Genomic DNA, 26305 nt, shown 5'->3' with positions numbered 1-26305 from the left:
GTTCACAGAAATTGAAAAAATGCTCTGACTTCTCAACAGGTAAAGCTAATTTTTGTTATTTCAAGTGTAATTTTAAAAGAAATCTAATCTTCCAATTTAAGAAGTTCTGAAAGTAACTTAATAAATTTAAAAAGAGCTTCTAATCATAAATGAATTTAAAAATATTCATATTGCAAGTATCTATTGTAATACATCTCTGAAATTAATTTTTTTACCTTATTGTCTGTGAATCAAAAAATACATGTCTTTATATTTCCTATATTGATACATTTTGTAAAGTTTATGGACCAGATGGAAAAATTCTCTCATCAGGCGGTATGTCATCCATGCCATTACTTCGCCATTTCCGGTTTTATTTATAACCGTAGCTTTTCATCTAGGATAAACATTTATGACGTAATGTGAAAGACTCTGGCCTGGCATGGATTCGAATATTTATAGTCCTGTATGTAAAAGTGCTATCATTGCAGAAATAAAATTTTAAATCATAATTTATTTTTCAGTATCAAGATCTCGCAAAACTTTTGCATGTTTTTTTGCATGTTTGTAGTTTTAGTTCGTATCGACCTGATAGTTTCGGTTTGTTTTAAAACTTTTTGAACTTTTCCAGTCACATCCATACGGATTAACTTCAACATTTATTGTTTGAGGAAATTTAAATTTTATTATTCAGCTGAACGATTGCTGTATGAAAATACTTTGGTGACCTGAGGGTGCGTTTTATTTCTGGTGAATTTAAATCACAATGTCTTAAAATTAAACAATTTTTGTGAACTTTTCATATGTAGGTTTAAATGTTTATAAAAAAATATTATATGTTAAGTCTTTAGAATTGTAAAGATATGCTTGCAATGGTGTGATGCCTATTGTTGCTAAAAAAGTGGATAGCTTTAATTATTAGCTTTTGATGAAATATAGTATAATGGGCTTCAAGAAACAGAAGTTGAGGGTAGAATGTTAAATATTTGTGTCTTTCGTTCTTTAAAAAGTAGTATTCTTTATATTATATTATTATATTCTTTAAAAAGTAGTAATTTTATGATATAAAAAGCATTTTCATATCTTTTTTTGTATAAATTTAACAATATTTTATTTAAACTTAAAACTATGTCCTAGCACAAATCTATTCTTTCTAGGGAAAAGAGCAGGATGGAACATCTAAATAAATACTGTTGATTTCCACAAGTATTGATCATTAATAGTAAAGAGGTAAATTTAAAATAGATTTTGGAACAAGAAATAACTTCTGAGATGTATTACAAAGGAGGGAAAAGAAACCTTCTGTTTTAATTTTCTTAAAAGAAAGAAAGAAGAAAAAAAAAAAAAAAAAACACCCTCTGTTTTAAATTTTTAAAAGAAAGAAAAATTATTTTGTTTCAGAAATTCTATGAGTGCTAGAAATGCTATGAACTTAGCGTCATAAATTTAAGGAGTATTTAATTTTGCATAATATAATTTTATACAACTGGAAGAAATATTAAGTTATACATTTTTATTTTTAATAATATTTTTTAAAATAATGGACTGCATATTAAAAGAATATAGGATTCTTTTGAATGACATCAGTTATGATAATCCATTCTGTTTATATTTTTAGTTTTGTGGTTGCTTAGTAAATAAATTATTTTATTATTACAGACCATTCCTTTCATTGGACCATTACCACATCCTTTACAACCGGGAAATCTAATAAGAATTTCTGGTGTTGTTGGTAATTCTGCAACATGGTATGTCTTTAATATGTCTAATCAAATTAAATTTTTAAGGAATTGGTAGTAAATTTAAAAGCTTTAAAAATTGAAGTACATGATATAACATGTTCCAAAAGAAAAGGAACTAGTTTAATTAATTATATACTATTAGGTAGAATTTAACATTTCTGTGATCGATAACTATGCATATTTAGAGAAATCTAGCAAAAAAGGGATTCTGCTTTTGAGTGAGACAGAAAAAACTAAATTAGTAGCATTGTCATACGGATACCATCAAACAGGTTCAGAGTGCAGTAATCTAATTTTTTCTCTTGCGGAAAATGCTATGCCTCTGTTAGGAATGGCTATTTTATGCCTCATATTAGACAGAGTGATATTGGATATTATGTTGGTTTTTGTGGACACTCTTTTGATTTTTAGTTTTTATTATCAAATACGAATAGTATATTTTTGTATTTTATAATTGGTAAAGGAATATTGTTGTAAATTTGTAGATAAATAAGGGAGATAAAGTAACTTTTATCATGATGTTGTTAAAATTATGAATTGATCATCCACCAACGAAATTATCATGAATTAGTAGCATTTGAATTGAATATAAAGTAAGTGTACTTATTGACACCAAATATTTAGAACATCCGGAATATAGACTCAAGTATAAACTTTCTTAATCGGATTCATTCACTGTTTGTAAAAAGGATTGCATTCTTACAATCGGGTTTTGCGTTTTATATTTTTATGTTCTAAACATAAATAAATATCAAAATATAACACTTATATTTCACCATTTTTTTTTTTTTTTTGATGTTTTAGTTTAACAATAAAGATATTTTTTTGAGAACAAATTTATAGTCGCAAGAAAACAAAGATAGTCACTTTTTCCAAGCTTGAAGTGACAGAAAGTGACTAGTCAATATGCCTTCATCAGTTTTTACTGATAATGAGTCAGCTAGTATGAAATTTTTTTGACTATTTATAGCTGTATTTTTTGGCCAGTAAATGCAGCTGCTATGTATTGTAAATTATATTTATTCTAGGAGCATTCAGCATTACTTTAGGAGTTAATATTGGCCATTTTCTAAGGTTTACACATTTTGTTTGTATGATTGATCAAATTAAAGATAATGCTATTTCTACCTTTTTTTTTTTTAATTCAAAACTTATCAGTCGGTTCTAGTGCTAATATCTGTTTCTCTTATTTTTATGATGTTTATTTCTGAATTCTATAGTGGGATAAATTGCATTTAAATATTAAAAAAAATAATTACAACAGTATATAATATAAAATAAATAAGTCAAAAATGAAATGAAAAAAAGGTTAACTTTAGACACGCTGTTCTGCCAAATAGCAATTGCCCTTCTGGCACCCAAGGGTGAGTAATTAATGATGAAAATTCATTCATTCCCACTCTGTAAAAGTTTATGATTGTAGCTAAAAATAATTAGTAATTAATTTCAAGAACAAACATAAAATATACCTAAGTGATCTTTGAGATCAACCATGTCTGATGGAAAGTGAAAAGAAGTTTCCCTATGTGTTTGGGTGAGGAAGGGAAAAAGGAAGGAAGAATAGAGGAAAAGGAAGGAATGAGAATAAAAAGGAAGTGAATAGACTATTGTCTATGTGTTTGGGTGAGGGGGTTAGACACAGCACATTACTAATTACTTTAGATAATTGACCTTGTTTGTGATATATCAACTGTACTACTCAAGTGTCTGATTACAATAGCTTAATTTTCAAAAAATTATATTACGTGTCATTTTCTAAATCCCATAAGTTTCTTTATTTGTCTATAAATGTCAATTGCACTAATGCTTTCAATTGGAAGAAAATTGAATTATAGTACTTAAATCTTGTATAGAAGAAATTGTGGTATGATACTGTTTTTTTTTTTTCTATTAGTTCCACTCATTCTATTACCATTTTATACAAAATTTCTGATATACACAGCCATTTACTGTACTTCTGCACAATTGTAGCTACCTTTTCAATGTCCACATTTTATATAATTCACCTTTTCTAAGCAATTGTGATGTATATGGATGACAGTCTTTTGCTGGAAAGTAGAAAGTTATTTCTTAAATCTGTTTTTAATACCTATTTGATTAAATTGATTGTTGAAAGGTAGTTTTTGTGGTAATTGATATCTGAGGATGCATTCTGAGTTGTTGTTTCTTGTAATTTTTATTTTTGAGCTTATTGAAAACAAAGCATATTTTCATTTAATAATATATTTCTTCCCTCCTCTCCACTTTCTTTTTTTTATTAAAATATTGGATACTTTGGGACTGAATAGAATGTATTCAGACCCAAACAATAATAATAACTGATATAGATGGTTCACATGTGGGGAAACTATTCTGAAATATTGTGACTATGTTTTGGTTAGCATCTAATGAGCAGTTATAAGTTTGTAATTATAAAATAAGAGTTGCATTAAAAAAATTGTTGACAGAAAGGATGTATACCCAGATATAATATATTCTGCAAAAAGTGAAATGATTGTGCAGAAATATTTTATTGTTTTTAACAATGCTATAATTTATTTTAAAGCCATTCATTCTCTTTATATCAGTGGTCTCAAAGTTTCTTAAAACTGATTTTCCTAATTATTTTTATTTTCTTTCAATATTAAATTTTATTGAATACTTTAATGCAAGATTAATGTAATGTTTTTAGCTGAATATTTCATAAGTTTATTCAAGAGTTTTAGAAGTCCAAATATTAATAAGTAATTTCATTTTAAAGTAATTTAAACTTTATTATTTTTTTTAAGGATCTATATTTTTATATGGGAATCTGATATTAATGTATCAGAATTAAATTCATATTATATTCTTTATTATTATTCTTCAATTAATATTGTTATAGGAAATTCATCAGAAAATCCTAAGTCTGCAAATGGGTTCATTATTGTGTGTTGTTGGTAAAACAGTCTAACAGGTTGAATAAAATACAAGGACATTTACTCAATACAATCTCTTAGTCAACAAAAGCACAATCAAAATGTACACAGGAGCAGCACTTAAGTATATAGCAACACATAAGCAACAAATCAATTAATAATAAACAACCATAACTGCACAAAGCAGTTGGAAAGATTTAAATTGATTATTCACATTCCTCAAATGTTTGCTAATCTCCACTGTCTACTCACTGATTTTGACTGCTAGTTCACTACTTGGTGTACAATTCTTTACTCAACTTGCTAATTTCTTTATTTGACTAACTCCAGCTTGTTTTTCTGGCTTTTTATAGCTTCTATGACAAGGCACAAAAAAGTTTGTCATAATTCACATACTAATTGTCCTGTTGCCAAAATTCCTGCTGATCCTTCCATTTTGTTGCCAAATTCATTGCTGTTGGCCATTAATCTGTCATCTATTCAGCATCCTTCAAAGCTATCTGTAAATCTCCTTTGCAGTGGAATCAACTGCAAAGGGAAGTAACATTACAAATTCATAAAAATAGACTAAGAAATGACTGTGACAGCTTCCTGGATAATTTATAAAGTTAAAGATATAAATATATAAAATTTTCTATCTTTTAATTTTTTTTTATATTTGTGTATTTTTAAAAGATTATTTCATGAGAGATAATCAGATAATTAACTTCTGTTAATTAATCATTAGCAAAGTTCATAATTTCTGTTGCGAAATGAATGAATTATCCTTAGATATTTTAGTTTTTTTTGAGAATAAAAGTTGCTTCTGTGCTCACTGAAAAGTTTAGAATGAGGTGAAAGCTATTAGCTAGTTTATTTCATATGATGTATGTATTTAAATACTTAAGAGTATTGAAAGCTCTGCATGAAAAACTATGAATTTGTGTATTATGTATTTTTATTTGATATTTATTTAAAAAAGAATATTAACTGAGGAACATAGAAAGATTTCCATGATGTTGAAGTAATTTAAAATGTCAAGTTTGATTGTATAGAATACTGATTATTATTATTTGGAACTAAATTTTTTAAAATGTATTAATTACTTCCAAATGCATTATGTACATACTTTGGATATAATGATATACTGCATAGCTTTCTTCATATTGTCATATATCATTGATTACTTTTGTTTCAAATTAAAGATTTTAAGTGTAGTTGGATGGTCCATACATTGTGGCTGCAAAGATACAACACGACCTCCATTATTACAAAATCTTATTTATTAATTTATTACATTTTCAATTTTTGTCTAATTCATGATCGTGAATAAATGTGCATTAAACCATTCATTAGTCACATTTAAAATGAGAAAAAACTTGTCATCTGTGAAGCATTCTAGTATATGGAAATTTAACCAATGGCACTGCTTAATTAGAAGGGGAAACAGTTTAAACATAATTGCACTCTGATTAGCTCTTTCCTAATTGTAGAGAAAATCGCAAGTTGATACTTTATCTTCTTGCATTATCCATGTTATTTCATTATTTTTCATTGATATTTAAATTCTTAAAATTTAACATGTATTAAAGAGTTTTTCATTGAGCAATTAATCATTCAACAAAAACTGTTTTACATACAAGGGCAAATAAACCTAATTGTGAATTTTTGATAATTGAAAGCAAGGATAATAATTTTTATGTGTTTATGAAATTAGCTTGCTTCTGAATTCATGTAAATAAAATGTTTTAATTCAGCTAAATTGGAAAGCATTAAATCTGTTTAATTTTGTTGAAAAGAAAAAGAAAAAAAAAAATGAATATCTTACACTGAATTTAAGAGCTTTTATTGGATAAAAATTAATAGCCATTTCTACTTTCTTGCTACTCAGTCGTTAAAAAATATGACAGGTTTTTACAAATCTGCACATTTCATTGAGTTTTCATATTTTTATAAAAAATTTTCTTGGAATTATATGCGACTATCTCTTTATTTCATTATACAGAAATTCTGCTAGCAAACTGATTAAACTTTATTTATAGTCTTTAAATGAAAATTACAGATTTCCAGTAAATTTAAGAGATTTGTCATGGTCAAAATCCATCAAAGAATGGAATATTTGTTTTTCCTGTGCTTTTGTTCATAAATGAATGCTCATATAACTTTATAACTGAACTCATAATAACAGAAAACAAGATGGATGAATTTTACATCTGACAACTAAAATTATAACTCACTCTTGTCCATTAATAGATAATCTATGTCAGCACAGTAAGTCTTTGACATCATTCACAATTAGCAAGACATATGATTGTCAATATGTTATCTGAATTCCAAAACTGCAAATATTGAAACCAATAGATAACAGAACTATACTTAATTCTTTGTATACTTAATTCTTTTCTCCAAGTTAAATACAAGACACATGAGATTGTTTAAATATATTAGAAAATTGGGAGAATAACCCTTCTTCTGGTTTGGACTTAGCTATTGCGAGAACAGGTTCTTAAGAATGATCTTTTGTAGCTGGGGTTTGAGTTGATAAGATGCTTCTTAAATTTATCTTTTCTTGTTAAGCTTAAGTTAGTATTGAATTATGATTTGGTTTAAAAAAAAATCTCTACATTAATATTCATTGTGAACAGCTAATTTATAGCATTTTTTAAGACGAGTTTTTTAAAAAACTTTGATTTAAAAATTTAAGTCTCATTAAGTTTTAAAAATTTTTCTTTGCAGTTTCTCTATTAGTCTGCAAAATGGTCCAAGTTCCTATGAACGGAGTGATATTTCATTACATTTAAGTCCAGTGTTTACGTCGCCTCCAAGAGTTGTTAGAACATATTTTGAAAATCAACAATGGGGCCCTGAGGAGAGTCATGGTCCATATTTTCCTTTTGCTGTTGGTCAAGAATTTGAAATTTTAATATTAATTGAAAGTGATCAGTTTAAGGTATTTAAAATTTTAAATCTGTTCTTGAAAATATGATTAGTTTAATTGAATGTGCTTTTTAAGCTGTATATGACTGTTTTTGGATAAAATTTTATTTCCTCATCTGTATGCATTGTTATTTTCAAAATAATTTTCTTCTTGGCATCAGAAAATTTACTTTTTTTTTTTATAGAAAAGGTAGTTTGCGTTTTATTGAAGACAAAGATTATTCATATGCATTCAAAGCATTATTCATAAAAACATAATTGTCTATCAAGTGTAGTAGAATGATAAATTTTCATTAAATAAGAATTTTTTACAAAATCTTGATGTAATTTATCAAATCTAATGATTCTTTAGAATCAAGCGTGACCTTTACCTATAATTCTAAATTACCCCTGTTAGTAATTTGATATGTTTTATATTATTAAGAGTACAAGTTTCAGATTGTTTCATTTTTTCTTGATTGTATTATGATAGATGTTTAAGTTTATATTAATGTATAACTTTGATACATATGACTATATTTTCAAAATACTTTTTTCTAATACTGCTCGTCTCTCAATTAAATTTCTCTACTCACTTCAATAAAACTAAATTTTCTTCTTTATATTTAAAAGTGAAATGTATAAATATTTTATATGTTGTTGAAATCAGAACTATTGAATATATGGGTCATTCTCATGAAAACAGTCATTATGAGAGCAGAAAATTAAAAAAAAATTAAGTTGATGAAAAGTTTTGAAACTTTTTATATAAATATATGTATGTAATAGCTTTATAATAAAAATATTGATCCTGCAAAAAAATTACAATATTTAGATAAATTAATTAATTTAAAAATATAAAAAGTGTGGGAATGACACATATCAGGGGTGTTTGTGCTCCGGGGAAACCCCGGAATTCCGGGGATTTTGAACTTCGATACCCGGAAATTCCGGGGATCGTCGTTCAAAAGGAAGTAGGAATAATAATGAATTATTTATTTTGATCTGGGTAATTTTGTTTGCTTTGAAAGCAGAAAACGCAAGGTCAGTGTGTGTGGTGAAAACTTTTCCTTTCTTTCTCCAAAGGCAGTGATAATGCGTGAAAAGGGGGAAAAACTTCTTTTTTGTTCTTTCCTTATTGCGAGTTATGACTCATTCCCAAGGGTCTCGGACATTCTCTTCTGGATTCTTTTCGGCAAGTAGGCGCGGCAGAAAAAAAAGGGAGGGACTTCGTTCAACCAGATGTGCAATCACGTGACCTGGGTTCAAAGGTCTTAATTTTGCAAAAAAAGTAATTCATTGAACTTTTATAATGAGGTCATTCAATACTTCATAATCGTAATTTTTCATTTCTCCCCCCCCCCCCCCCTTCTCGAAACTCCAAAATGTAGGTAGTAAGTCCGTAAAAGTTTCAGGGGATTTTTTGGGGTCCCACAAACACCCCTGCATATGGTGAGGGAATGATGTTCCACTAAAATATAACACTTTACACTTTTATTTTAACAATTACAAATACATTAAATTAAGAAAGTCATAATATATTTAAGTAATACAAGTAAATATAAGTAATACACTAAAAGAAATCATTTATAAGTTTGGAAAGTAAAATTGGCTGGCACGATTGTCATATGGAATGGGTTGAGAAATTTTTCTTTTGATATCTGTACATGGATAATTATGTATATCTTTTGGGAAAGGCCATTTGTATTTTCCTCCCCTTGCTGGAACCATTACATCAACTGTGACATATTTTAAACACATTGCTTTTAATTCTCCAGGGTACAGATTCTTTTCGTATTCTACCAACACCCAATCTCCTATATTTAACACCTCAGAATTTTTCCCTTTATTGCAGTCATCTACTGATGAAACTGTACTTTTACTATTGTACTCAAATGCTGTTCCCAAATTATAGTGTTTGCACAAAATTGATGCATCGTATGTAAAACACGAGAGAGAACGGAAATTCAACATATTACTTTTTGAACTGTAAGCTACTTGGTGTACTTTCATTGTTCCAAAGAATGTTTTAATATCTTCGGATATTAGTTCATCACTTTTATTAACATCATCATTTGTAACTTCAAATAAAGTTACTCCTTTACAACTCTCTCTCAAAACAGATATGAATGTGTTATAATTATGCACATCTTTTCCCTCTGCAACTATTCGATCTGCTGTTCTTTTTAGAACAGCTCCAATTCCGTCAGGAGCGCCTTTTCCATGTCCTGTTTCACTGTAGTTCCAAGTGAAATTCTCAACACCAGGAACAAGTTGCTGCACATGGTTAGATATCAAATAGAACATTTTTTTGTTTCTATACTGACTTGATGGCCCATCACTCAACATATGAACATATTTAGGTTTCTTTGTAAATTTTTGAAGAATCCACTCAAAAATTGGTTTGAGATGTGCCCATATTGATGCTGAATCATGTCTGAGTGAAGGACTTATTGTAGCAAAGGGGTATGAAATTACATCATCATTTTCTTTGTTGTAGTAAACACCTGTATGAATTGTAACTTGTTGCCGACCACTTCCAAAATGAACTGACTGAACTTCTTGGTTATATTTGCACACATAATTTTCGCTAAAATCGATGTGTACTAATATCGAGTCTGTTGATAAATTGTTTTTCAAATTTTTCATTGCTTGATACTGATGTGATATGTTTGAAATGTGAGTCAGATATTTTGGTAAGCTGCCTTCTAATTCTTTAATTAAATCAGATGTAGTAGCTTCAACTTCTACCTTCACTGGTTTATTAGAAATTTTTGTTTGATTTTTAACAACATATGTATTTTTTTCAAAGATCCATTTTTTGTACTTCAGTGTTTCTTTCTCATCATGCACATTATACACAGGTAATTTGTTCTTACAGTCCTGGCATTTCCTTGACAAACAATCTTCGCTCTTGGAATCACAAGTTAGTGCTTTTATTAAACATGCAGGTGACTTGTAATCAGATACATTAACCTCATACAGCCTTGAGATGATCATCTCTATATTTGCATGTATTATACATTTACATGTATCTCTATCTTGAATTTTCGGTTGCTTAACCCAAAATGGACGCATTCTACAAAATGTGGAATAACTCATTCGGTAATTTGGATTTTCATTTAAAAATTTTCTATAAAGGTTTTTTAATGTATCAGTAAGCACTCTCTTTTGTTTCTTTATCTTTTCTTTTGTAATACATTCTTTTTTGCCAGCACACATTCTAGATACATCATCAGATTCAAAGAAAGCTACCACATCTTTTGATACAGTTTCAGAAATTAATTTGAATTTTTTCATATTTGATTCGCTTGACTCTTTAATTTTCTGATACTTCATAAACCGTTTTGCATAACACAATGCTCTATACTTCTTTAGAATTTTTCCATGCAACAGTCTATGAAACATCTGCTTTTCCCTGTGTGTCTTTCCTAAGGTTTTGAAATTACTACCTACTTGTAAACGCAGTGCTTCTCCAAATACCAACCTTTTGCGAACTGAGGGTAATACTATTTCTTTGCCTAAAAATTTATTTATTTGACTTCTTGGCGACATTCTGTTTTGGTTTTGGTTTTTAATTCTATAAAATCTCTTCTTGTAGCGTTCAGCTCGAGTTTTTTGGACAGAGATCTCATGTTCAAGATCCTTTATCTTTTTGTGCATTTTTGCTCTATTTTTGGAATGTATTTTCTTACCAATTTCTTTCCTTGAATTCTGAACTTCAGACAAAGACACGTTTTGTTTACTTGACTGTCCTGGAACATTCTCAGTTGATGGTGGCTCATTAGCATCATTTTCAATTGATTCTGTTGCAGCTTGTTTCTTCAATCTGTAGTTCCTAGAGTTATTCTTCCACTGCTTCCTCTTTATCCTTAAATTACGGTTGGTCATTTCAGAGACAGTTTTCACTTGCCCCTTTTCCTTTTTTCTTAAGTATTTGATTCGCTCTTTCTCCTTTAATATTAAACATGACTCTGGATTCATCTTGAGTCGTTCCCTTCTTTTCCGATCATATTCTTTTTTCTTTAAACGAGCTTCTTCTTTAGTCTTCCCCATAACAAAAATATCTGGACGATAAAAAAATATTATATAATGCTCTTAAAGCATACATTCTAAATTTACTAATTAGATTTTTACTTTGGTGAAAACTGCTTTTTATCTCTTGATTAATTTTATACCATAAAAAATTCATAAACAAATTAAATTTTAATATTTAAATTTACAAAATAATATACAAGTTTTATTAATTAGCACTGCTTAAAAAATAATATTGTTTATGGCTTCTCTAAACAGGATATAACTTCTTATAACATTCATAGAAATTAACCATATTTAATTCAAAAATCAGTTTAAGTTATATTTTATTACACTTAATTTCATTGGGTAGTATTAGATTTTACATATAATTGTATTTCATTACCAAATTCAGAATCAATCTTAAAAATAGAACAAAAACACAAAAATGTATTTAAAATTAAAGAAGAAACTCATTTTTTGAATATTTAATACTTAAGAATCATTCCCTCACATTAGCATCATTCCCTTACTTTATACTTTGGTGAGGGAATGACAAATTTATTAAAATTTGTTAATGGTAGTTAGGCTTAACTACTGTCTGAGTTCCATCATGTACAAATGCATTCAAACAAGAAAGTAAATTATAATTATCCTCAATTTAGATATTATTTTGTTTTATTTTATTTTATAAAAAGACATGAGGGAATGATATATGCAAAAAAAATTACCTGTTTTGATGTATTCGAGTGGATTCCAGAGCCAAAGCTTCAGTAAGTTGAAGATGAAAACATGCTGCAATGTTGCTGGGTGTTGTCAATAATAAATCACTAAACTTTTTCTCAAAAATTTTTTACTCCATGATGACTGTGATAAATAAATGTACTGTTGTGAGGGAATGATGCAACACACTGGAGACAAACTTTAAAATAGTGCTGTGTCAATATTTATTGCTGAAATTAAATTTAAAATGGATTTTCTCCATTCTACATTTCATTATCCTGAAATAAAATATGCAACTCCATGAACTTCTTTCTTGTTTATCTAGAAACATTTTTTGTTTATTTTTGATCAGTAGTGGGGACAAGTGAGGGAATGATATTTTGGTACATTTAAGTTATATAAATTATATAAAAAATAAAAATTTAAAATTTTAATTTTGTTTTCATGTTAAACTGCATTCTTTAAGATATTCTATCCCCCCAAAATTTGTATAAATAAAATAAAAAATGATAAATTATAGTGGGGACATGAAAATGACTGTTTTCGTGAGAATGACCCATATCTTCAAAGTTTGATTGCAAATTCTTTGAATTGTAAAGAAATATTTAGTGGTGGTTTCTTGATAATTAATTTTTTTTATAAATTAAAAACTGTTTTCTAAAAAGATGATTTATTTTTAGTGTTGCCATTTTTATTGAATGGAAATATTGTAGATATTTTAAATCACATATTTGCCTCTATGTTGCCACTTTCAATGTTTAATTAAATTTTATAACCGTTTTCTAAAAATGAAAGCAACTTTCTACAGTTTTTAGAATTTGCATGTTATTGTGCTCATTTTTATTTTCATTTTAATTCATTTAAGGATTTATTATTCTTATAAAAAATTTTAAAAATCAAATCAATTAAATAAATTAAAGTTTCTGATAACATGGATTTTTTGTAATACACTATTATTTTATATTTTTTGGGTAAATATATATTTATGACTTCAAAGATTAAGTAAATCAACACAGTTTAGCATGATAGTAAATAAAAATATTTTGAAAATTATAAATAACATTTTGTTAGATTATAAAATTTGCTATTTTTTGTATGTACCATATTTTTAATTAAAAAAAAAATCTGTATTGATTAGAAAATATTGATGTTTATTCATTAGCTTCTACATTCATGACTGAATTGTTTCAGTTGTGCCTCTCCTTTTTTTTTTTTTTTGGTCTCATAAAACTTAATATTTGGATTAAATATTGTTACAAACTTGTAATGTTGCTTCCCAGCATGATTAGTTCAATTACTGGAAAGATCATTTTACAATCAGCCCTGTAGGTGCTGCGCCAGTGATTTTAGAGCTTTGTGACCATTTGGCGACGAATTTGGTGACTTTAGCGACAAAATAGATAATGCTGGAAATTTCAAGAATTTTGACAGTTTATCCAATAGGAACCAAGATACACCTGATTGGTCCCGAACCTTCTTGCTCGCCTCCCAGAAACTATAAAAGGCCAGCAGTCTCAAGCTGCAGTGAATCGCAGTTGGAATCGAAGACAAGTAAGGAGTTGTTGAGAGGATAACGAAGCAATGGCAGAATAATGCAGAATTGTGTGGAACTCAAGCGATTGCTGAACTGAGCTGTGTGCCGAATCCTGGAAGTTTATTTTAGAAGCAGAATCGTGTCGTGTTGTAGTGAGTTGGAAAAGCGAGGAGACAGTGGAGAATTGCAGCCATTTGGAGAGACCGTACATAGAGTGGAGCTACAAAGATTTTCTCTCCTGCTGAATTCTGTCTGGCCGCTTTGTGTGCAGTGGTCATTATTATTACCGATTACTACTTGTGGGCTGCTGTCTGCTGCAGTGTGCTCTGTGTATACGTCTCGGCTGTATATAGTTATCATCTTTATATTCGTTGTTTGTGTCTTTGTGCTTAACAAAAGTCGTTGTTCGTTATTGAGGCCTCATGATTGTTTTCACACCATACTCTCACTATAAGCGAACCTGGTGAATTTATGGACTTACTAGTAATGGTATCTGTACTAATATGCATTTGATTTTAACTCTATCTGAAGATTTCGCATATATATGTATGATCTTATAGCAATTGACATTCTTGTTTCCTCAGTTATAAATTATTACTTAGGATAACTTGTACCTTTATTTATTATTTTCCATTACCTTTACATTTTTGTTAAAAAGTTTTGGATTTTTTTTCTTTCTGTTTTTAAGAAAATTGCTTTTTAAATTGTAATTTATTTGCAATTGATTGCTTCACAGAAATTTTTACATGCAAGAAACAAAGCATTTCAAAAAGAACAAAAATTTTGCTTCATTCTATTAACACTTTTCATATATTTGGTAATATTATGTATTCATATTTTTTTTGTGATTTGTTAGGTTTTATATTTATTTTCATTTGTTGAATTCCTGAAATATATACATGGCATATTCTCACAAAAATGCAGATTTTTGTATTTTTGAAATTGAAGTTTAGTATTTTTGTGATCAGTTGAATCTTTTATGTAATAATTCTACAGTATTTAATATCTAAAGCATTTTTTGTGTAAGATTATTCATTTTATTGTTCAATTAATCTTTTATTTTACTTCGTAGTGTTTTGTGTTTGGCAGAATTTGTTACCGTATGAACACCTTTTTTTTCCAATGTTTTTTTATGTCTAATAATATGAATGCTAGAGGATGCTAGATTTTTAATTTTTGGGTTTTATATATTTTTCCCAACCTGTTTAATAGTGTATCTATCAACTATCATGTCTTTGTATTGTTTATATATTTTATTTTTTATAGATAGCTGTGAATGGTCAACATTTTACAGAATTTCATTATAAATTACCTTTACAAAGTATATCTCATATAGCTGTAGATGGTGATGTAACTATTAACTCTATAAAATTTGAAGGTTTGACCTCATCACCAATGGCAGTAAGAATTTTTATTATTTTTTACAGTTCCATTGTTGATCATAGTTTATAAATTTTGTATAAAAAAGACAGAAATACTTTTAGTTTTGTTTTAATAATAAAAGTGTCTCAGGATTTATTTTGATAGTGTTTTATATATTTAAAGAATACGTTTTATGAAATATTATGATCTACATCTTTATATATAATAAAAGAGTAAGAAAATCGAAGCCGTAATATGTCAATGAATGTCATTTTATTGATAGTATTAATAATTATGAAATCAATTTAATCTAAATTATGTAATGAATTCTGAAAGAAATCTTCATTTCTAACTTCTTTGAAATTAAATTTTGATTCTGCCTTTACTAACTTATTATTCTGTGATTGCCTCAATAATTGTCAATTTGATTTAGTATCATATATTAACTTTTTTATTTCTTATAAATTTATTTTTGAGCGTAATAAAGTAAGATATAGAATAGATTTGATTGCTTTACATAATAAATTCTTTGAATTTAAAATATTGTTTGTTTTTAAATTGTTTAATTATATGCATGATGTTTAATTATAATATTATTTTCATAAAGTATTTTTTCTTAGGGTTCAGGTGAGGGCATTTCCAAGCCTTTAGGTTTTTTGATAGATCCCAGTAGTCAAGGTGGTCTTACAGTAAGTACATTAAATAATTTTCAAACATTATTCATTTTTATTAACAAAATTTGTTAAATAAAAATATATTAAGTAATTATTTTCTATTAATATTATTTTAGCTTATATTATGCGTTAATTCATATACTTATTCAGGTATGATTTCATTCCCATATTAATTTTTTTGCTGTGTATTTAACAAATAAACTACATAAGCTTCATTGTTTTTTTTTAGTTTTTGTTTTCTTTACAAACTTTTTCAGCATTGATTATTATATTTAATTTTCAGTCTCCTTCTTCTGGTAATCGACCTCCGTCACCTTACAATGCATCATCCTTGCCTTATCCACCAAATCCATCCTTTGGACCTTCTCCAACTTCATATGCTCCACCATCTGGTGGTAATTATAATCAAAATTCCCCATCAAGTCCTTATGGTTCACAAGGTTATAGCCCTTATGGACCGCCTTCTGGGGGTTATCCTTATGGCCCACCACCTTCTGGAAGCAATCCATATGGTCCTCCTCCAACTGGTCCCAATCCATATGGCCCTCCTGGTGGTCATCAGTATCCAGGTCCACAAGGATATCCTGGGCAGTCAGGATCTTATCCATCTCAAGGTTATCCTTCATCAAACCCTTATCCAACACAACCAGGGCCATATCCAGGAACTTCAGTTGTGTATCCAGTTAGTATCCATTTTAGAATGTTTTAAAAATATATATGAAGGGCTAATGTGTGTGTTTGTGTGTGCGCATGTTAGCACTTAAAAGAAAAACTGTTTGAAGTAGAGTTATTAAATTTTGCTTAGATATATTGTGAAGGATGAATAAATGTGCACATTAACTGTGAATTTTTTAGAAATTTTGATTAAAATATCTATTAATTAGAAAATTAAGCAAGATTGTAAGATTTTCTGTGATAATAGATGATCTGAACTGTTATGCTTTTAACAACTCTATTATATCATGGGACTTGACTCCATTACAATTGTTCATATACATTATGGTTAGAACATATATAAGGTTATTAAAATAACAAGATTTTATTTTCTGTCTTAATTTGAGTGTTAAAAATATTTTCTTGAGAGAATCGTGAACATCAAGTTGTATTTTTAAAAAAAACATTATTTGGAAATAAGCACAGTTATTGTTCCTAGCTAGCCATTAAAGCTTGCTAGAGCTAATGTTAATATAAAAGTTTTAAGAAATAAAATGTTCTTTTATTATTTCTTTATTTTTTGATTAAACATAAAAAGGCTAAAATTCATTAAATAAAATGACACACAGTGGTAACAATAAAACATTGCTTAAACATTCTTTTAATCAATATCATATTATATCTTAAAATATTTGTTTCTTAGTATAATTTTTTGTCAATTTACATTTGTATTTTTCTTTCATTTATGATTAGCCATCTTATCATTCATCCACCATATTTTAGTAATGTTAATTTAGTATTGTCAACTGACTTCATTGAAGTATATCTTATCACACTAATGAAAATTATCTTTTAAAATTATATTTGCACAATAAATTTAAACCATTCTGATTGGTTAGTTAAACACGAAAAGCAGCAAAATGAATTCGGAAAATCGGTCAAATTATTCAGGCTAGGGACTGTTTATTTTTTATTAAAGTCTTATTCAGTTTCTTGAAAATAGATGGCGGAGGGGATAGAGTGACTACTAATGGCACATATAAATGCTCTGAAATTTAAAATGTAATAAAAGTCAAAAAGATCAAATCAGTAGTTTGAGCTAGGGGACTTCACCAGGATATGTTAACTAAGTCAAAAGCCTTATTTGAAACTTGATATGGGCCATTAGGTTGTGTCCTGCAGTACACTTCAAGATTGCTTGTGTAAAAAGGCTTTGCATCAGCAAGTTCAAACATCTTTATCCCATATTTAGCAAGTGTTTTCGGTATATTTTGAATGAAAGAGCACCTACCCCAAAATAGCTCTAATTTCTAATCAATTGAAATTTGTTTACGTGATGAATAAGATTCTTTATAGTGTTGTACAAAAGAATCCAAAAAAATCTCTTATAGGGGCTAACGTTTTTTCTCTTCTTTTGTATTTTTTTTTTATCACCAAGTCGAATAACACTCATTAGAAATTGAAATTATTTAAAGACATAACCCAAATACCAGTTCAATACCTGGGCCATCATTTGCCTACAATTCAGGTAAATTAATCTTGCTGACTTTTTCAAACTTATCGGGTATAACATTCTGGTCACTGCCATAATTTCATCTCTAGCAGTATCTTTTACAGTGAATCTTTAATATTTGCCAGTTCTATTTTTACATCTGTCCTCAATATTTATGCTTGTATTACAAAAAACTATCAGATTTATCATTTTTACATTAATAATTTTGAAAAATGCAGATAATTCATCTGTAACATCATTTGCTTTTATAAATGGCATTATCTCTTTTAAAATATTTTTCTTTGGAGTTTTTGAATATTTATTTATGATCAAATTTCTTTCATTTGTAGATTCACTTACTTTTCCTTTATTTTTTTTTTTACCATTGTATTATATCTTAGTTAAGTAGTCTTCATCTTTGTTTATATCTATTTCTGCAATTTCTTCACCAGAATCTGCTTCTAATTCAATCTGAGAATCATGATCACTTTCATTTATCTGCTGTTTGCTGGTATTATCAAATTCTTTGTCATTATATTTGCTTAGTTTTTTATCTAATAAATCTTTTTGAACTATATTTTTTCTCCTTGGAAACCTAAAATAAATATATAAAATCCTATTTATTGCTTGTATATCAATAAATTATTTCTAAGATTATTTAAATAAATCTTAAGTATTGTGAACAGTAATATTGCTTTATAACCATACAAAAAATAACAAAATATGAAGGTTGAAAACAAATACTGACATTTTTACACAAGTGTAGTGCTCACTGCATCATGCAAGACTTGTTGAAAATAATCTGTGGAAGAAACGTGTGAATCTCAGACTTTCAATTTTTTACTGTTTAATTATCCGAAACAAATAAGTGACAAGAGGTTAGGTTGGCAGGGGGTGTTAATAACATGTTTTCCCATGGAGTTCATGAAGAGTTTTTTAAAGACTAGAGTACTCTGTGTACCACCTGTGTAAGTAAGGGTTAAACTTTCTATTTGAAGCTTATTTCTTGATTTCTTTTATAGCTTCTTTCTTCTGACTAACGAGTGAAGATTGAATTCTTTCAAACCATTTAATAATATTTTGCAGCTCTGTTAATTTTCTAAATGAAGAGCTTAGTTCAGGTACAGCTGTAAAAATATTCAATGAAGTAATCTGAAAATTCTATAATGTTTTGTTTATATTTGATATTTGCCATTCGACAATAAATAATAAAAACTATTTCTGTGCCATGTACATTAGCATTATAATTTATCCTGCAATTCCGAATGATTAGTTATATGTTTTTAAGTATTTGTAAATATTTCTATTAGTTAAATAAAATGTGATATTATCAACATGCGGTTAGCAGAATAATCAACTTATGCAGAATAATTATAAATTTTTTTTTAGGGCCAAGAAGAAAAGAAAAGTGACTCAGGTTTAAATTTAAGTAATTTGGCAACTGCTGGTGCTGCAGCTTTAGCAGGTGTTGCTGGATCCACAATTCTAGGAGGCAAACACAAGAAAAAGAAGAAACATGGCTATGAGATTCCAGGCATGGGTCATGGTCTGGGACCTGCTGCATTAATGGGTGGTGTATCTTCATTGATGGGTGGCAACAAACATGGTCATGGGGTAAGTTTAAATTCAAGTTTTGTCAATTGCTTTGCATATTACTTTATATATCTATTTTATTTCACATTTTTAAGTTTTTATTTTTAAAATTACACTCACTTTGCCTTTATTAGAGTTCATTTTACTTTTGCTTATTTTTGTATGATATATCATAAAATAACTTTCAACTTATTTTGATATTAAACAAAAAAGTTCATATGTTTTAAGAAGATTTCTGATTTTTCTGTAGTTGAAAATTTAAAGTATTATAGTATATATTTGATGAATGTATGATGGCAGAATATATTTTGCAAACCATCTGTTCCGAATAAAGTTGATTTTTCCCCCCTTGTTTTTTTGAAAATTCTTTTCCAGTTTTTTGGGATTAATTTTTATTCAGAAGGCAAAAGTGCTATGTTGAAAATAATTTTTATTACCTTTCTTCCATTCTTAAATATATCTTAGAAGTAAAGAGATATTTGTATGTTGTGCTCTATTTGTATTTTAGTATGCAATTTTAATATGCTTTTTGAGATAGTTTATATGAAAAAGGTTAATTTGGTAAAGGTTTAAAGGTATTAATGATTTGATTGATGAAAATGATTTCTTCGTGGAAATCATTTTAAAAATTTAGAAATATTTATTATTTGTTATAGTTTTTATATGTATATTTTTTTATTTATTTATATATATTAATTTTTTATAATATTATAAATATTACAATCATTTTATCTGAAAATGCTTGGCTGTATTTCTAAATTCTAAATCATATATATATATATATATATATATATATATATATATATATATATATATATATATATATATATATAAATGTATGTAATATAATATCTATTAAGCAACATTTAGTTTAAGAAATTGAAATTATCTATACCATTTGTTATCATCCTTTGTTCCATAGATATTCTGCTGTCTCCGTAAGAAGTTTTGATAAATTCCCTGTTAACCTTCTGTGATAATTTTACACTTGTTTTGTTAAAATTTTATGCATGATAATTACAATTAATTACACTTTATTGCTTAAAAACTTTGGCAGATTCTTTGTACTGATCGATATCAAACCTATGAAAACTTTCAAAGCTATAATATTCCTAGGAATGTTTTTAACTATTCTAGAGATATTTTGCCTGCAAATACTAATTTAAATTAATTAAAAAGTGGTAATTACACTTGAAAAATATGGAAGTATTCATTTCATTAAGAAATTTTTTTGTTGTTTAGTCACCATATGATCATGAGTAAAATTACTGTGCTTTAAGGAGGCAGAAATGAGTAGGGATAGTTATTGTGAGATTGTACAACTTTTCAAACAGAAAAATTCTAACAGGAATATCTTACGTTGGTTGGTGCAGTTATTTGAAGCAGTAGCCATGTTTGGCTATGCTGCACCTAGCAAATGGTAAAACATTAGAGAAGACTATAAAACATACTTATTAAAATATATAAAAAAAGGTATCAACATAAAAATGTTTAAATTTTGACAGTACAGGTAATAAGTGGGCTAAAATGTAAAATTTTAATATGTAAAACAATGATGCAAAAAGAAGAAAAAAAAAAAAAAAAAAAAAAAAAAAGTGAAACAATTAAACAGTGTAAAAACTTAAAAGACAAACAGAAGTTAACAAGTGCTAAATACAAGAATAAAAGCCAATAGTTTTAAAAACTTAAAAATATTTGGTGACATTTTTCACCCACTAGATCTTATAAAGTTAATGACAATGATTAAAAAAATGTAACCATTAGTTGTTAAAAGAAAGATATTTGATTAAAATGTGATTTATTGTAACATCAACACTGGGTATTGCTTCACCAAAAATGATTTGTTACTGTGTGTAGCGAGTATGTTCTATTTGGAGGTGAGTCAATTTGATGTCATCCTCATGTATAGGTAGATTAGGCCACAATCCAATGATAGGTTTGATGGAATGCATCTTATTCTGGATTTGCTGATCCCATGCTAATTGCCTAGTAGGAAAAATGTATATAGCCAAGGACTTCTCAACATCACAATAAGGGCACCTCTGGAGTAAAAACTGTTGCTGATATTGCTGCCATATCTTTCATTTCATTTTCGGAAATATCAACATGACTTGATACTAGAACATAGATTTTAGAAGCAAAATCATTGAATTAATAAAACTGAAAGATAATTGGAAATTATATAGACTAATCTGAAATAGGACGACTTGGAAAAAGAAAATTAATTGCAGTAGAATTTTAATACAAAACAGATATGTTTATTGATTTATATATATATTATTTATATTTATTTTTATCACAATTTTTATTCACATACTTTTAATTAGAAAATGGTAAGAGAAAAGTCTTTCTTTATATTGTTCATTCTTTCCTTCTGAGTGGATAAAAATGCATTACATCCTTTCTTTTTAACTGTAATGCATTGTAACAAAACACATTAGCAATTTAAAAATATTATGCATCTTTTCTTTCAGCATAAAGGAAGTGGCATGGCTGCTCCCTTGGCTGGTGGAGCAGCTGCATTGGCTGGAGCTTACATGCTAAGTAAAAGTCCAGTAAGTAGTGATTTAATGTTAAATATTGGAATAAAATGTGACAGTAATAAATTTATGAATCTTTTTATGTATACAGATATCTAATTTGTTTTGACTTTTAAAAAATTGTCTTTTATTGAACTACAAAGAAAAATAATCTCTTTGACTGGTGAAAAGAATGTTGAGACCATTTTTTTTCTGTCTTAGTATTCAATGCAGGGAGTTTATTTATTTTTACTTTGCACGGAGATAGTTGTGCAGTATTTTATTGCCACTTATTTACTTTACAATATCTTTCTTAACTATTAATGTAACAAAAGAAATATTAGCTGTATTATATTAAAAGTAGCTAGCTTAGCTTAAAATATGTTAAAAGTTTTTATTTGTCTTTCTCTATATTTTAATAGTTAGTATATCCATTATTAATTAAGGTTAGAATATTTTCATATCTAATGTTTTTAATATAAGAATTAATTTGTATAAAATAATCTAATATATATCTTTTTATTATTTGGATTTTTTTTTCTCATAATAAGAATAGGAATTGAAGTAGATGATTTAAAAAGACCTCTAATAATTAATTTTCTCCATAAATTATTAAAGTTAGTTATAATAATATTTCAAGTTCACAAATACTGAAACGTAAGAAAAATTTTAATGAATGTTTCAAAGCAATTAGTGGATAGTTAATTTTTTATTATAAAAAAACTTGAAAATATGCCAAATCAGTGGTTGATCCTGAATTTAAATTATCAATTGTTTGCTTTTAAACATTTTTTTTATGTTTTTCTAAAACACTGCCAACAGTTCTTCATATGCATTCTTGTCTTTCAACAATAAAAAAAAAAAAAAAAATTTGTTCATAAAAGTTTTACTTTTATTTGAGGTTGAGCAATGAACTTAATATTTTCTTTCAGGTATTTAAGAATCACTATCCCAAATTTTTTTATCTCTGGAAATTTTAAAATTTTTAGCACAGACACTGACACTTATGCACTCACACCTATAGATATGTGTTTAATTAATTAAGAATGCAATTAAGGATATTTAGCAGCATATTCTATTCAGAACTTTCATATAACATAAACATAGTCTTTTTTGAGTATCTAATTGAAATCTAGTAAGATGTGATTTTGCTGGGATTATGTTTGTGTGCTTTCCAAATTATGCTACTGGATAAAGATAATTATTTTCATAAAAGTTAAAAAAAAAAGCCAGTTGTATTAAATCCAGATCTTAGCAGTGAATAACATTGTATTAGATATTTTATAAGTGGTCAAATTAGATTGACATATATGTATTCCAGTCATAATTTTTTTTGATAGTGATATAGTTACTGGTTGTTCTAAGAATGCATGAGTTTATGACAAGTTATTTATTTTGCATTATTCTTTTACTTAGCTGTGTAAGATATATTCAGATTCACCTCATTGAGATACATTTCCGTACCCTATCAAATCTTTGCTGTGTTGTTTGTAATATTGTGGTCAACTTAAAATGTTTCCTCAATTTTATTTGTCATCACTGATATTTTTATGAAATTTTTTGACACTGAGTTTTAGTGAAGAATTAAATGGAACTATTGTTTTACCATTAACCTTTGAAGTAAATTGTGCATTAGTGAATGTAGATCTTAATAGAATCCAGCTTCTGCCTTTACAGTAACAGGCCTATGAATAGGCTGTAATAATATTGGAAGTTATTTGGAAGAGTTTAATTTGCACATTGGTATTATTATTGTTATCTAATGAATTAGCATATAAACCTAATACATATATTTTTGTTTCTTAAGTAGAATTTTAAACTTTTATCTTTAATGCGATTAATAAATACATTTTATGAAAAACTATTTATCTCAACATACATTTAATTAATTTTTTGTGCTGAAATTTGATATTTCCTGTTAAAAACAGTGAATATTCTGATTGATAGTAAAACAAACCTTTCGATTTTATAAAATATGTGTGTTGGAAATATTCAACTGGATGTTTAAAATTTTTTTTAGGTAGGTAAATTGATGAAACCTAAGAAAATGAAGAAGCTTTACAAGCACAAAGGATGGGGCAGCAGTAGCAGCAGCAGCAGTAGTAGTTCTGACTAAAGCATTATTTCAAATTATGAGATTTATTTGCTTTATGATGTTTGATTTCCTTAATGTTGCTCCTAGCATGATATCAAAGTGCTACTTAAAATAGTGACTTTACAATAATATTTATTTAAGTGATATTAAATACTGGAGCATTTTTCAAACTGACTTTTCAACTGATGCTTTTAAAACTGACTGGAATTGATTATATCTTTTTAGAAAGATATATAACTGAAAAAAAATAACATAAATATGTGTGTTCAACGACAGAGCTTATACAGTTAAAGAATTTTTTTACTAATTATTTGATTGTAATATGTCAATTATTAGTCGAGTGTTGAGTCTTCACAGAATATTTTATTTTAGTTATGAAAATATTTAGATAAAACATAGGTATGAAGAGCAAAATTTTTATTGTATGTTTTGTTTTATATCTATTATCTGGTTTGTTGATTTTTTTTAAAGAGTGATTTACTAATGCATGTTAATTTTTTCTGTATGTCTTGATTCACTTTCCAAAAATTGAGGAATGTAGTTTTCTGAGAATGTTTTGAATGATTATTTTCAGACCTTTTCGAATTTTTCATAATATTATTAGTAAAATATTACTAGAAAACTATTTTTTTTTGTAACTTTAGTAGTAACCCTAAGTAGAGCTTTAAATAGGGCATTTAAATTTGGAAAAATTAGGATCTAGTGAACATGTTATAGAACAGGAGAAGCCCAAGATAAAATTTAGTGTATTTTTATCTCTAAAACAATTTCCTTAATAAAGGTAATAATTAAATGCTATATTATTCATAGTTTTTGAAAATATATAAATTATAATGTTTATAATCTATCCGTCTCAGTAGAGTTTTGGGTATTTATAACTGTTGTGGATCTAAGTTATTTCATTATCAGGAGTTTTAGCTATTTATGAATAGCAAACTTAGATGTGGAGGAAAAGTTCCATTATATATATATTTTTTTACTTTCATTTTATATACTTTAATGCATGCTAAATTAAAAAAAAATCCATTTAGATAGAAAGAGCTAAATTCAAAGAATGAGTCGAAATTTAAACTTGTTAAATACACTAGAAATAATATTAATTAGCAAGTAATGAATGAAGTGGTTTTGAAAAGGTAGTTAATTAGTTGATGAAAATCTGATAACAGTTGGAATGAAGGGAATGAAGAAAGAGAGAAAAAAAATTTATGAATCTTGGGGGAAAAATACTGAATATGTTGATATTTCAAAATTGCCTTTTCAAAACCATATTCATTGATCTTAACTTTCTTTCTGCCTTAACAAAATAAGCAAAAATCTGTCAATTTAGGATTGCATTATCAGCTCAAAACTCAACTAATAATGTTACCAAAATAAAAGGTAACTTTTTCTTGTGCTCATAAGTTATGATAATAATTTCAGTAATATATATATAAAAGACACACACACACACATTCACATACACTCTAGAAGATGTGCTTGTCTAGGTACACTGTTATCTTTTTAAAAATATCTTATATTTCACTGTATTTCTCGTATCTTTAGTAATGAAAGTTACAGTAAAAGTATCATGGACATATATAGAATGTTTAAGAAGTTAAAAAAAAAAAAATACTTGCAGTACATTTTATATATAAATTATAACATTTGAAGTTTTGTTTCCTTGTAATGGGATTGTTTGTATCCGTAATGTTCACAAACAGTGGCATCAAAGCTATTCACTAAAATTAGATTGAAGCAAATAGTGAATCACTAACAGAAAAAAAAAAAAAAAATATAATGCTGGATATAAAATTAAAATAAAAATACTGAAAGGAAATAATAGGAAGAACAATTAGTGCTGTGAAGGGAAAATATATTAAATCAGCATATATAAACTGCAAACCTTAGCTTATTTATTTATGTGCTATTTATTTCAGTTTAGGTTTATTTGCACACTGAGAAATCAGTCAATTTAAACATTAAAAAAAAAAAAAGCCTGTCCCCAAAGACATCAAAACAAAAGTTGGAATTTAGCATTTAATAATGATACAGATCAAAAGTATGGGGATATTTTTAAATTCCATCTAACAGTGTAATTAATTCCACTTGGTAGTGACAGTTGTATATATATATATATATATATATATATATAT

The 26305-nt window shown here is 27.4% G+C and overlaps 1 protein-coding gene across 1 annotated transcript; it reads left to right on the top strand.

Annotated features, from left to right (window-relative positions):
- Nucleotides 1-376: 376 nt before the first annotated feature.
- LOC129959212 (collagen alpha-1(III) chain-like) lies at nt 377-26305 on the top strand. Its single transcript, XM_056072036.1, has 9 exons — nt 377-445; nt 1639-1727; nt 7334-7547; nt 15051-15185; nt 15767-15835; nt 16104-16502; nt 19356-19580; nt 22034-22114; nt 24099-26305. The coding sequence occupies exons 1-9, from the start codon at nt 422-424 to the stop codon at nt 24192-24194; spliced, it is 1332 nt and encodes a 443-aa protein (XP_055928011.1). The 5' UTR covers nt 377-421; the 3' UTR covers nt 24195-26305.

This window comes from Argiope bruennichi, chromosome 2 (genome assembly GCF_947563725.1).
Source record: "Argiope bruennichi chromosome 2, qqArgBrue1.1, whole genome shotgun sequence".
Lineage (NCBI taxonomy): Eukaryota > Metazoa > Arthropoda > Arachnida > Araneae > Araneidae > Argiope > Argiope bruennichi.
The sequence above is the reverse complement of the archived record's forward strand: the minus strand, read 5'-3'. Positions and strand labels throughout refer to the sequence as shown.

Bases quoted from the DNA above. Each gene is read 5' to 3' on its own strand.
- LOC129959212 (XM_056072036.1), top strand. From the start codon at position 422: ATGGATTCGAATATTTATAGTCCT. The intron at 7,548-15,050 runs GTATTTAAAATT...TATTTTTTATAG, and splicing joins TTGAAAGTGATCAGTTTAAG to ATAGCTGTGAATGGTCAACA. The intron at 22,115-24,098 runs GTAAGTAGTGAT...AATTTTTTTTAG, and splicing joins ACATGCTAAGTAAAAGTCCA to GTAGGTAAATTGATGAAACC.